The 14,361-nt window shown below is 40.2% G+C and overlaps 1 protein-coding gene across 1 annotated transcript in view; it reads left to right on the top strand.

Moving 5' to 3' along the window:
* Positions 1-14,361, top strand: part of polrmt (polymerase (RNA) mitochondrial (DNA directed)) — a 66,603-nt gene that overhangs the window by 25,782 nt on the left and 26,460 nt on the right. Inside the window, exons 7-11 of the mRNA XM_028445307.1 lie at positions 374-538; positions 1,719-1,889; positions 4,173-4,412; positions 6,267-7,052; positions 9,354-9,476. Coding sequence (XP_028301108.1) covers positions 374-538; positions 1,719-1,889; positions 4,173-4,412; positions 6,267-7,052; positions 9,354-9,476 — 1,485 coding nt within the window. The remainder of the gene's footprint in view (positions 1-373; positions 539-1,718; positions 1,890-4,172; positions 4,413-6,266; positions 7,053-9,353; positions 9,477-14,361) is intronic.

Here is a 14,361-nt window from a genome sequence, read left to right as displayed (position 1 = left end):
ATTTGTCTTACAAAATATCATAAACTAATGTTCGATGTCTCCGCATCTGCTCCTTCTTTCTTTTACACGATTATGAGCATTGCTGCTGTCTTTTTGTGACATTTCTAAAACTTAATTTGATAACTGGAATGATAAATGGATTGTCAGTTACCTTTTGTCATCCTGAAATAACTGGGCCAAAGTAATTTAAATTTATGTTGTAAATCAATTAATGTACGTTTAGTTTGGTGGTCTTGCATCCAGCCCCACATTTAAAGCTGCTCTCTTAATCATAATCAGCTACTTGATAAAGGCCTCATTTTAGTTCAATTTCACCTTTTCTCATCATGTGGTCGGTCGTGGCATTCACATGGGTTCTATCCTGTCATTTCAGAGAAAGCTGTTGGCAGCTCAGCGCACAAATTGGCACAAAGTTCTCCTCCAGGCTCTAAAGGAGCGCAAGATGATCATGAGTACCAACGTCAGGGACTACAGGCTTAATCTTTATCCCTATCTCTGTTTGCTTGAGGACAGAGAGTATGTTGACATCATGATGCAGGTAATAAAAGTTTCATGATCCAGCAAGCCATTTAATTACATTCCAGAATTTGTAGATAATCCAGTCATTTCTAAGTGCATCTGATTTAAGACAAATCGGTGTACTGTTTGTTCTTTGGTTATTTTGTTTTAAAACAAAATCAAAATAACAAATAAATGACGTGGTTATTTTGATTTACTGACTTAAAACCAAAGCAGATATACTGAAACTACAAAAACCAGATAAGCAGAGTTTTTCCTGTTTTAGAAATGAAATATGAATTTACTGGGAAATTAGGGCGATGTCACATTCTGTCAGAGCGAACAGGACCAGTACAGAAGTCCGCTGCACCTGGTTTCCCTCCACACCAGGACCTGGACCAGGTCTCCACACAGAATAGGACTGTTTAGGATGCATTTTAGCAGTTTTCTGGTCCTTTGGTTTGGTGGTGTTACGGTCCAAATAGTATTCAAATAAACTGGTGACTGACTATTGACTTTGAGGCTGGTGTGAGGAACAATAGATGTTAGAACCTCTGCAATTCAACACTTTTGCAAAAACTGTTACACAGCTTTTTTGAGGGCAATAAAAATATTTAGTTTGCACGTTATTATACCGCTAGCCACCAACGGCCACCGTCAACACACATGGAAGTTGATCACAAGAAACTTGGAGTACCAGTAGATTCATTACATCACCTCTGGTTCCTTTAATCGCATATCATGTGCATGCGTTTCGTAACATCTGTTCATTTGTGTATTAATAATGTTTCATTTCACCTGTTCACCAGTCCATATTTTGTCCAGGAGTATAAGTCCTCCCCCGTCTGTGGGTCCCCTCTGTGTGGTGAGGTTAAAACATGAAGCTCTCGTCTTAGTTTTCCCATAAATATCTAAATATCACACAAACAGAACAAGATTGAATTTTAAAGCAGAAAAACGCTGCCTATCTGGTTTTCGGTTTTTCTGTAGTTCTGTCTTGGGTTTTAGTCGGTCAAACAAAATAACCACAACGTTTATTTGTTATTTTGATTTGGTTTTAAAACGGAATAACCAAAGAACGAACAGTAGCCTAAATGTATTCAGATAGTACTAGTATTTTATTTTCTCTGAACAGTCGTGTTTCAGTGGGTGGCATTGCTGCTTTTCATCAATAAAATGTCATCGATGAGCCTTTCTGTGTGTTCCATGCTTTTGTCCAGAGTGTGGCCAACCTGCCTCCAAGTGGGGAATCACTAAAGATTTTAGCCAGAGATCTGGGCAACAGGGTCTACACGAAGTACTTTGTGCGACAGAAGGAGCAAAGTCAGACATTGGAAAAACTGGGCAACATTTATAATGCTTACACTGAACTGGTGGCCAAAGATGCTAAGGTAAAGATACACACATATGCATTAGGATGCAGGGTAATGCTACTCTTGCATCTGCCCCTTAAATCTCACAAAATATAGTCTTTGATTTGTATTTTATTTTGTAGAATTATCACTTGCATGTTGTGTCTTACTAGTTATTCTCACTGAATACACGAGTATCACACTAAATACATTCTTTCTTTCAGTGTACAATATACTGTAGGTGTACTGACTGGATAAAGTTAAATATTACTGTGATTTCATAAAAATACAAATTAACTTTGTTTGTGCCTTTTTCTGCAACTCACTAACACAAATAATGTTTTCCTGCACTAACTCAGGGTGCATATGTAAACACAGAATATAAAGAAGAAAACTGAGAACAAGGGAAACTGTAATGAGGTAGAACTCATTACTGTTATCTTGTTGTGGATAGTTGTTTTTTTTTTTTTTTTGTAGCCTTTGTAGATAAAATGAAAGATTACAATTGTGTCTGAGCACATCAAGGTTCTCTCTGTACTCGTTTCCTGTTCATGCAATTATTACAATTATGTTTTTAAACACTAAAGTTAAATTACAATTAATCACAATTAGAGTCTGAAATAAATTAGCCCATAAATAAATGAAATAAATTAGCCCATAAAACTTCTCTTGTGTTAGCTTTCTGTTAGCATCTCTTATGATAATGGGTCAGTTTTGACCACATCTTAAATCAAAATGAAAAATACACTAAAAATATTATTTATCATCTAATTTGTTTTTCATCCCAAGTTTTGTGTTAAATTAAATGATAATTGGCAGATTTTAATGAATTTTCATCCCACTTACAATTACAAAGTTAATTAAAGCTACAAGCAGCGTTGGACAGGCCCTCTCAACCACACGCATGTTGGAACGTGGTGCACGTTTAGGTGTGTTGCATTTCGGAGTGTGGCAGAAAGTGTTGAGACGTAGCTGACCATTTTCAAGGATTATATCTCAAAATTTCCTGCAATGTTCTGTGCAAATATAATGCCTATGATTTCCTTTTACCAATAGGTGGCGCTATGACAGTCAATGACAGTTGGGTTAAACCATGACGCATTTTTTGGAATACAAATGAAAGCTGCTATAATTAGCATAACTAGCATAAGCGTAGCACACCATCCAAGTGAACAGGCTGCTAAGACGAATATTTAATTCTGTAAAGATTCAACTTTATTGTCAAGATTGTTTTATAACACAACCAAATAACCATGTATGTTAAAAACAAAAAATATGAATGTTTAACAGTGCAGTGTTGGATGCAAGACGTATATTTATAAATGGCCGTTAAATGCAATTTAATTAAATCAGACGCCATGTAGTTTGCAGACATTTAACAATCATGCAATGGTGATCAAAGCCAGCAAAGGCTCATCAGTCCTACCTTCACAGTGATGATGTCATCAGTACCAGCTGGGAGCAAATTACATTCCAAAAATAGTAAAGAAAATATATAAAAAATTCAAGATGCCACCAGGGCAACGCCCTTAGACTTTTGTAGAAGATTTTGATAACTTTTAATAACAGTAGCCTGTTGTATATACTGGCCAACATGTATGTTAAAATGTATGTTAAAAATGAACAAAATCTTCACAGTTCATTCAAAATGGCATCTTCCTGATGCATTTTGGGTAAAGAGTTGATTGAGCAATTTTGTTTGTCTTGTCATCATACATATGTGTATCGAATTTTGTAGCTGTTATATATTTCATAAGTAACTGCTTTACAAATTCCCTTGGAGTCCTGCCTCTACAGTGATGTCATCTGTCCTACCTCTACAGTGATGAAGTCAGAATTCTACCGAGTTTCATAGCTGTACGTGAAACTAATTGTATGGCCAATTGGCCATTTTGTCATTCACATGTGTAAATCCCCAAAAATATAATTTTTTTTTAATATATATATGCCTTTATATGCGTTCAAATTTTCATGAGTTTTTTAACATGTTTAGGCCCTAAAAAATGCAATCACTTTTTGGTTAGAATAATAATTATAAAAATGAGGTGCATTGGTGCTCAGGCCCTAATTATCTAAACTTGATTACAATTCAGTTACGATTATAACGGCAACATATGTCAATTATAATTATGCTATAATTGTAGTTAATTATCAACTTTGTGATTACAAGATTATGCGATTAATATAATTGACCCCAACCTCGATTACAGGTTACTTTAGTACCCTACTATAGGTTTGTTACAATCCTTGTCATTCCACAATTTATTGCTGTTGTTTTCTTTGTACTATGTTAAAACAATCTGCCTTCATTTGCTCATGTAGGAGTATGACGTCCTGCCCAGGGAGTATTGGTGCAAACTGGAGAGTAATCAGAGTATTGGACCTACCTTGCAAGGCAGCGAGACAAGCTGGCCATACATAGTAACCCTGGAACTGGGCACGTGCTTGGTGGACATGATGGTCAAGAACCTTAAAATTAACGGTGATATCCTGAACCCAGCATATGACAGGAAGGCCATCCCCATCCTCTACCACATGTATACCTTTCGCAGCACCCGACAGGTATGACCATTAAAACCAAGAGCCATCAGTGTTGCTGTTAACATGTATTTGACTATAGAAAACTCACATTTCAAGGTTGCTTTGTCTGTTTACTAAAGCAAAATTGGCTCTCGAAAGGAAATTAATTTTGGTTTGGAGATGTGCTAACCTGATTTCTAAACGCCACGTAATTTCCGGGCTATAAAGTGCACTGTTTTATTGGCCGCATTGCAATAATTTAGCAATTTTCCACACAAATGCCACAGCCTAACATTGGCCACACCCTATTGGCTGATGAGGGGGGCCCTTCAGACAACTCGGCCAATCAGAACGGGCAGGTAGGCAGGCTGCTGTACTCAAGTTAGGTTGCAGGGAAACGTCCGTGTTTCAACTGATGAGTTTCCTTTACTACATGAAGTCGCCTCCTCACTGCCCCATGTCTACATATCAGTCCATTTACAGCTTTTTATGGTCACTTTTTACTGGAACCAGACTGATACACCACTTTGTCCGCTCTTCTTACCGTGAACTACCACGGAGCGATCGCAACGAGTCGGACTCTGAGTCAGAATACGGCCGTGGTCGCTTCTGAACAAATCCAACATGGTGATTTGGTAACTTCATGCTGTTTATCCTTCTATTACAAACTGGGTGACTATTACTGTCCGTCCTCCTTATGGAAGCGTCTCCATCAGCTTCAGTCTAAAAGCACCGATCAATCCTGAACAAACCTAACGCAGTGATTTAACAACTTTATGCTGGTTATCCTTCTATTACAAACTGGCTGATTTTGACTTCATCCTTCTGCTGCTCTCTCTCTCTCTCTCTCTCTCTCTCTCTCTGACATTTCTCCGCGTCGTTGCTATGATGAGGCAGTGTGCATTATGACAAAATGAGTGACCAATCAGAATGATATAGTGCGAGCAAGAACGATTTAATGTTAACAATTTCATTGTTCCACCTGGTCTAATGTGTCGGAGCTCAATTTTGTGGTAGCATGACGCTTATAAAACCGGGAAAAATCCACAATTTCGCCACTTCATTGTTTAAGCCGCATGGTTCAAAACGTGAGAAAAAAGTAGCGGCTTATATTCCGGAAATTACGGTATTTAAAGGAAAAAGGCAAAGACTTTGAGCTAATTTCTCCTGAAACTAAATAAATATGAATTAAACCAATACAAGGTATGCATACCTATTGTTCAGCTGCTCAAAAATTTGAATTAGTCAAATGAAATCTTAGCAGTACAAGGTAGAAGTAATGGAACAGCTGCCTTTTAAGTATTAATGAAAAAGCTAATGAAAAGAGCAGCTGAAACAAAAAGAAAGCCTTAAAGCACTTAACCTTCATTTTGAACAAGAGAAAGGCGCTAAAGCCGGCCACCTTGAACACTCAAGCACCCTTCTATACTCAGTGTGTGTCTGATCTATAAAACAATTTCCCTGCTGTGTGAGATGAATAGGTTCCAAGTGCATTTTAACTTTTAGTGTCTCATTTATTGGCGGGCTGATATGCTGTCACGGGACCTCGCAGGAGAGTTAGAAGAAAGCATTAGATTTTTGTTTGAGCTCTTGAACCTAGCAGTCCCCACACTTACATTATTTCTACCTTGCTTTTTTGAAGTCTTCCTGAAACAACACTTTACTAATTTAACCAATGCTGACACGCATCCATCACATTCTTCCTGTTGAGTTTAGTTTGATCTGGAAGGTGATTATTTCAGTTTGAAATCTAGGTTTTTCCATTTTGTTGTTTGACAGTATTTTTTGTTTTTTGAACAGTTCAGATTTCAAATTTTCTCAAGGTTCAGCTTGTGAATGGCATTCTGTTATGAAATCCTCCATCTTGATTTCTTACTTATCTTTGACCCTCCCTAGATTGGCTTCATAAAACCACACCCCATCCTAACACAGATACAACAGGAAGCCACGGAAACCAAGCTGACGTTTGACTCCTATGTGATGCCGATGGTGTGTCCCCCCGTGCCGTGGACGTCAGTCAAGTTTGGAGCCTACTTGCTCACCCCGACAAAGCTGATGCGCACTGTGGACGGAGCGACCCAACACGAGCGGCTGTTGGAGCAATGTCAGAACATTCACCCAGTTTTGGACTCCCTTAATCAGCTCGGCAACTGTGCTTGGAAGATCAACAAAACTTTGTTAGATATCATCATCTCCATATTCAATGATCGTGGTAGTGAAAAACTAGACATCCCTCCTCCTCTGTCAGAAGCCCCCAAAATACAACACTTCAACCGTCAAGACAACTCCATCACGTTGACTGAGAAAGCCCATTTGAAAAGAGAGGTGATGAATGCAAGGAAGAAATGTAATGAGATGCACAGCGTACGTATGGACGCCCTCTATAAACTGTCCATCGCTAACCACATGCGGGACAAGATCTTTTGGTTCCCTCACAACATGGACTTCAGAGGACGGACATACCCTTGCCCTCCATACTTTAACCATTTGGGAAATGATGTCACAAGGGCCATCCTCGTATTTGCAGAAGGGAAGCCACTCGGGCCCAAGGGCCTGGACTGGTTAAAGATCCACTTGGTCAACCTGACGGGGTTAAAAAAGAGGAGCTCCCTAGTGGGCCGACTGGAGTATGCCAACAGTATTATGAAAGAGATACTGGACTCTGCAGACAAGCCTCTTAATGTTTGTATACACATTTTTTATCTTTAATTTTATACAGTTTAAACATAGCTTATACAGTTTCAGTAACACTTGAAGTTTTACTGACATTTCACTGTCATTATGTCATTAGCCTTAATAAGGTGCCATTAAGGCTGTCATTAAGTGTTGTTTGCCAAATTATAAAACCTTTTGCTAAATTATGACATCTTTGGAGCAATGTTGGCATTTTTTGGGTTAGGTCGAGGAATCTAGTAGGGTTAGAGGTTACGGTAACAAAGGGTTATGGTAACGCGAACAACACTTAATTTCAGCATTCATGCTAATTACAGGTCTCATGTCCTAATAATGACAACGTAATGTCAGCCTTACATATAGAACTTCAAGTTAAGTTTCTTAGTGCTCTGCATTGGTGGGTTTTTGTAATTTCTAAAGGTCCCACATTCCCTGCACCTATCCCCTCTCTCTGGGATTACTGGTATAGTAATATTCCATCACTTTCATGTTTACCGTCCACATATGTCTGGTTCCAGTAGCCCATTTGCCATTAGGTTGTCCTGGTTCCCCAACACCTGACACTGACCTTGTTAACCCAAGCGACCTGTGAGTCGGTATGACTCTGTTATTATTGGTATCCTTTATATCTGAGGAAAATGTATAGCATTAGTGCTCTTGCCTAAGGACCCTTACTGGACAGTGGTCACCATATCAGGGATTTAACCCCCAGCCCACCATGTAAAAATTCAGTCTTAATCTTGGCTTTATAACCACTGTCCTTGCCTCGCTCCACTGGCTCCCTGTCCAATATAGGGTTCATTATAAGACTTTACTACCTTTTGTTAAGGCTATTTTGGTACCGCCCCAATAAGTTTGTACCTCCCTCCAAGATCACTGATGTGTTTTAATCAGTTCTACTTTATCCTAAAAACTTTTCACTCCTTGGCTTTTAACTCATCATTTGTTATATGGTCTCTATTTATTTTTTTGTGTGTTTTATTGTTCCTTGCTTCATTTTATGTGCAGCACTTTAGGTGAAGGGGCAGTCTGCAATGTTGGAAAGCTAGCATGATTTGTGGTAGCAAGACTTGCTCTAAGCTCCACCCCCTCTTGTAGGCTCCCTTCTGAGCTCCTTCAAAAGTGGATCCCCCTGAAGCAAAACAAATAATGAGCTGTCCATCAGAAAGACAGCAACCTCTGCATCACTTATCAGGTCTTTCAGATGCCTCAATATTTATGGGAATGGTGTCACATGTTTAGTGTGCATGCAAAAGAAGGGAGGGACTGAGGAGGGTGTGGGCAGGACAAGACATGAAGGCATCTAATTGGTTCTTTACATTTGGACCTAATGCAGCATTTTTGCAGAATTGCAGCTACTACAGAGGTCTGGTTCTTTTTGGTTGTTTATCTGAATACAAAATGTAGTGACTGGAAGGACCATTTCACCCAGTGTAATCTGAACAGGATTACAGACTCCACCTAGGGCTGGGCGATATGGTCTAAAACTCATATCTCGATATTTTTTCTCAGAATGGCAATATGTGATATAAATCTCTATCATTTGAATTCAAATAAAGTCTTACCAGCAAGAAATGCAGGTTAAAATTGCTGATTCAAAATGCTACACAGGCACCTTTTTTAACAAACAGCTGCACAATATGTGCCACTTTAGGCTTTTTCTCCTCTAAGGGACAGCACGTGTGAGTGAGTAGTGGTAGGTCTGGGGTTGAGAGGAATCCATCTAACTGTGCTTTTCATGCTGTTCTGAGAAGTAGAGAAAAAAAACGACTTCTAAAACAGGTGTTTTGATACAAAATAAGCTATAAAAAATATACATATTGATATAGATGATATTGTAATTTTCTATATCGCCAAAATAGAAAACTAGATATATCTTAAATCCCAATATATTTCCCCAGCCCTAACTCCACCTTTAACTTTTATTTGTAAAATGTACTATATAGATATGTGGATTGGATAACTTCAGCAGATTTCAACCAAGAGTAACTTTTAACTGTTTATATTTCTTTTAACGTATTCATGTTACATATTAACTTTTTTTCATGTACAAGTCTAATGTGTAAGACTCCGCAGTCTTAAAAAGGTTAGTTATAATAAAATGCAGCAATTTAAAATTTTCTTTAGCTATCCAAGAAACTACCATCTACTTTTTGAATCATGTATATTTCAGTATTACTCATCATTTCCATTAAATAAGACAAACTGTCCTTTTCATTAACATTTATTTACTTAAAATGATACATAAATATTTTACCATGTAAGAAGTGTTGCAGAATAATTGTACCTGTGCTTGTTGGTCTTCTACAGGGTAAAAAGTGGTGGATGAATGCAGACGAGCCTTGGCAGACTCTGGCTTGTTGCATGGAGATAGCCAATGCTGTGAGGTCCTCTGATGCTACAAAGTTCATCTCTCATTTCCCTGTTCATCAGGTATAACAAAGTTTTTCATTTACCTATTATTTGTTGGAAAAGTAAAAAGTCAATTTTCTCCCATTGGCATTTTTTTTTTTAAAGCCTGATAGTTATTTTTGGCTGAGGTGAAACGGAGATGAAATTGCAGTTTAAAGCAGACTGCCGTCTGTAATTCACCCATTTGATAGCACCATAGGCCTCTCTCATCATTCAGCTTTATATCCGTCTAAAAATAAGTACGCCATTCAGCCATGGTTTATAGCTCGTCTTTGAAGGAGAAAATAAAGTTAACAAGCCAAACCCTCTCCGGCGGTATGGAGACAATCTGATGGTATCTTTGAAGCAAAACATTTTGACAAATCTTTCACTTCATACCATGTGTATAGTAATGAGTCCATTCATTTATTTTATTTTTTCTATTTATATCTAATTTTAAATTTGACTTAAACGTAAAACCTGTCAAAAGTTATTTTAAAACTTTCATTGAAGTCGATTTTGCATTCAAACAAAGGTTGCATCTTAAATGTATGACAGACTGTACTTTGGTAATTCTACAACACAAAACTTTAGAAAATGTTTTACCTGTGATTGTTTTTATTGTACCACTGAAGATGTCTATCAAGACATATTTATGCCATGACTTCATGTAATAACTTGGAATATTAGTTACAGTGAGTGGACTTATGGGGTGGTTTATTGTCTCATCAGTTTGAGGACGAGGGTGTAGACAGAAGTTTTGGGGCGACAGAAGCTAAGGAGGAAGAGCAGGGTGTTCAATTCAGGGCTGGACTGGGACCAAAATTCAGCCCTGGCATTTTGTGTCCAGATCAGACCACTACTGTGTCAGTGACACCATGTAGAAGCTTTTATTAAGTCAGTAATGCTAAACACGTTGGCTTAATTAGGGGGCCAAGCCCACGGGGCCAGGGAACTGCGTATGTAAGCATACGCGGTTCCTAGGACCAGCGGTGCTAGGAACCCTATTGTAATCCTAAGGATTATTGTTACCTTTTATTTTTCCCCTGGTAAAAGTAGTGCTGCAGGCTAAACCGTGCAAGGTAGGGCGATGCCCCTTGGTGGTTGGGTCCAGACCACCCCGTGTACCTTGGACGCAAAAATTCACATATGTTCGCCAGCAGGTGGCGCTATAACAAAGGTCAACGTGTTTTGGCCAATAACTCCCACACCGTTTGTTGCAAATTTAAAACCTTCATATCCACAGATTGCTTGAATAGCACTGAATCACCTGGGCTAGGCCACGCCCATTTCCGCCTAAACTTTTCTGGGAGCAAAATCGCAAAAACTGGAAAACCTACTTTTTCGAACTCCTCCTTGGGGTTTTGTCCAATCAGCGTGAAACTTGGCACGTAAAGTCTTCAGTTGGACGAAATCTCCAGTTAACCCTATGAGTTTGTTTGGGTAAATTATGCGCAAATTATTAGCGAGTAAAGGTAAACTGGCGCAAATCTCGGTCAAAATAAATGCTAACAACGCCAAATCTGAGATCCTTAGTTGGCATGTGACTGTGAGGGTATGCACCAAATTTGAATGATGTAGACCTCTAGGGGGCGCTACAAATAATGAATATTTATATCTTTTAATTGGCACGACCAATTGTTACCAAATTTGGAGGGTATGATCTTGGGTCCCTCCTGAGGTGATATCTCAAAGGTATTCAAGATTGGTCAAAGTGGGCGTGGCTAATGACATAATAACACATAAATAAACAAACATTTATTTCTGTTGAATGATTATGTTGAGGGCAGTGAAATTTACAGGGTAGATATAGAAGACCACACAGACCACCCATACCAAAAATTGCCCCACTATGTGACCCCATAATTGCAAAAACATTTTGGCCTTTAACTTTCACAATTTAATTCACATCTTCATAAAATTCATATCCACATGTCCCCTACATAGAGTTGCATTTTCTGACATAGGCCACTCCCACTCCCACAGCACATTGCTCTTTGTAAGTCACTACATGTCACAAACTTACTTTTTCAAATTACTCCTTGGGGTCTTCATTTGGACCTGATCTAGAGTTTGGCAAAAAAATTTGTTCGGGCAAAATATGTGCAAAATATTAACGAGTAAAGTTTTCTAGCGAGCTATAAAAACTGTTGCATATCTTGGTCAAAATAATTGCTAACACCACCAATTCTTAGATCCTTGGTTGCCATGAGACTGTGGGGGTATGAGTCAAATTTAAAAAATTTAGGCCTCTAGGGGGCACTGCAATTATGAGAAATTTATATTTCCTAAATGGCACAACCGATTTTTATCAAATTTGGTGGGTATGACCTTGGTTCGCTCCTGGGACCGTATCTCAAAGGTAATCGCGGTTGGTCAAAGTGGGCGTGGCTTATTACTACATAACATATAAATAAACAAACCTTTATTGCAGCTGAAGTAATATGTTGAGGGCTGTGAAATTTACAGGGTAACTATAGAAGAGCACACAGATCACCCATACCAAAAAGTGCACCACTAGGTGGCGCTATAATGGGTGCAAATGCATTTTGGCCTGTAACTTTCACACTTTAAATCACATCTTCCAAAACTTCATATCCACCTGTTCACAGCGAATGGCACGTTGGCCTGTGTCCTGACGCTCGCCCCGAGCCCGTCTTCCTTTGTGACGTACTTTCAGGGGCTACGCAAAACCTGGGGTCTGAGTCGCGCGAGAAGGCTTGGCCCCCTTTCATAACTGCTTGCAGTTCTAGTTTTAATTATTATTCCCCCAGAAAACATTAAAAAGGGGAAACTTTTCAATCCTTTTTACCTATTTCCTTTGGCCATTTGCAACTTCCTTTGTCCCATTTCAAAAAATTCTGACACATTTTTCAGAATTTAGCTATCTTTTGCCAATAAATACCTCTTTTTTTTTTGCTATTTTTTTTGTCCATTTTTGCAAGTTCATTTTGACACTTTAATCCAATTTTTGTCTTTTCTTTAATTTTTTTGACCACTTTTCATTCAAATAAGCTTTTTACCCAATGAATACCACTTGTTTCCTTTTTTCCCCTACATGTTGCCTCTTTTTGTTTCACATTCTTGCCCTTTTTCACTATTGTTTGCCACATTTTGCTCATTTAAGCTACCCTTTGCATTACATACCACCTGGTCCCTTTTTATTTGCCCATTTATTGGCCACTCTGGACTGCTTTTGGCCAAATTTAGTCACTTTACTCTTTTCTTGCCATATTTTTGCCACTTTTGGACCATTTTTTGGCCATGTCTGACTACACTCACTCTTAAATGCCAGATGGCCAGTCCACCCCTGATTCCACCAATAGGTGTGGTTCTATGAATGAATTTGGTGGCCTTTACTGCAAATTGCCAGCAACTCGTCTGTCAGGCATTAGAGCACAAAGGTGAAGTTTGTCTTCAGCATTGTGATGCAGAACATTTATTCCGAACATTATTCAGTCCAACCGTGGTATTAATAATAATAATAATAATAATAATAATAATAGCATTTGTCTTTGAGTTTTCTTTTCTTATATAACTAGGTCTTGATTGTTTTTTTTTTTTTTTGTTTACTTTGTCTGCACATGCTGTCAAAGGTGAACACTGCAAGAAGTGCAATTTTTTTGAGACCGCAATGCATGTTTTGTTATTGCAATTAATTAATTGAATTAATTTTATTGTATAATTGTGACCATCACCAGCCCTCCCTAAAGAAGGGTAAGAAACACTTAAAGGGAGGATATAAAAAGAGAGGGCAGTGTTACACCTAGGTGGGGGGGAAGGGAACAGGGAAGAGGGAGTCAGAATTGGAAATGGAAGGGGTAAGGAAGATCTTTTTAAAGTGAGAGTGAAATGTGATGTTAAGTTGTGCATATTGTGCTTATTGTGTTGTGTAATTAGTTTAGCCAGTCTGGTGACAAGTGTGGAGAAATTGAAGCGGGTGACACAGCACCCAGCTTAATGTATAATGGTGGTGGCTGTGAACAGAGGGAAGGAGTGAGTGGTTTTTCCTAAAACTGGTATTTGGGATCTACGTGTCTAAGGTTAAGACCAGTACAAGCTTTCCCACAGCCCAACAGAACCAGCACCGGCAGCAGCCCGCCCAAGGAGGACGGCCGCATCCCCAGCCACCTGGGGCACCAAGGGGACACTGCAAGTTGCCCCACCGATCATCCGGAGCAATGTCCGAGCCCCTCAGAGCGCCCTAGATCACCGTTCATTGACGTCACCCGCACAATGAGCCTTAGTTTTTGTCAAAGTCAGGACCCCCCCAAGGGCCCTTTTCAGACCATCACACCGGTATGCAGCGCACATAGCCCCGGGGCGGCTGAGCCACAGACCCTAGCCCCGCAGGGCACCGCCCAAGCAGGGGCCACCCTACGTCGCACCCGCAGGCATGCAAGGGCGCGGCCCTCCCCGTAAGTCCCCCACAAAGACCGGCCCTAGGCTGAGCCCGCCAGACCCCAAGGGCACCCCCCTCCTGCACAGGGATCCCAGAGGGCAAGCCCCTGGGGAGAGGCCCCCCCGCCACCTTCCAGCAGGACTACACAGTGCAAGGGCAGCAGCCCAGAGCCTGCCGCAAACTGGACAGCACAAACCAATGGCACACACCTGGTGTGGTATAGCGGCCCCCAGGCAAAGGTGCCTGGACCCACCCATCAGCCTGCAGATAGCAAGACAGACCCACCAGGTGATCAACAGCACCCCCAACCACCGGAACAGCAAGCGCCGTCCCCTGCAAAGAGCACCTTTTCGAAGGGCCACACAACCCCGTCACAGGCGCCAGCACCTCCCCAGTGCGCCCACCCCCCACGGCCCGACCACAAGGAGACGAGGCCAGCACTAAGCCACGCCCAAATGGGAGAGGCACCCCCACGCCCCGCAGGGCTGACACCGCCCGGAGAGACCACCCCCGAAGAGAGCACCT

The sequence above is a fragment of the Gouania willdenowi genome, chromosome 4 (assembly GCF_900634775.1).
Source record: "Gouania willdenowi chromosome 4, fGouWil2.1, whole genome shotgun sequence".
Taxonomy (NCBI): Eukaryota; Metazoa; Chordata; class Actinopteri; order Blenniiformes; family Gobiesocidae; genus Gouania; species Gouania willdenowi.
This window is presented reverse-complemented; position numbering and strand designations above follow the sequence as displayed.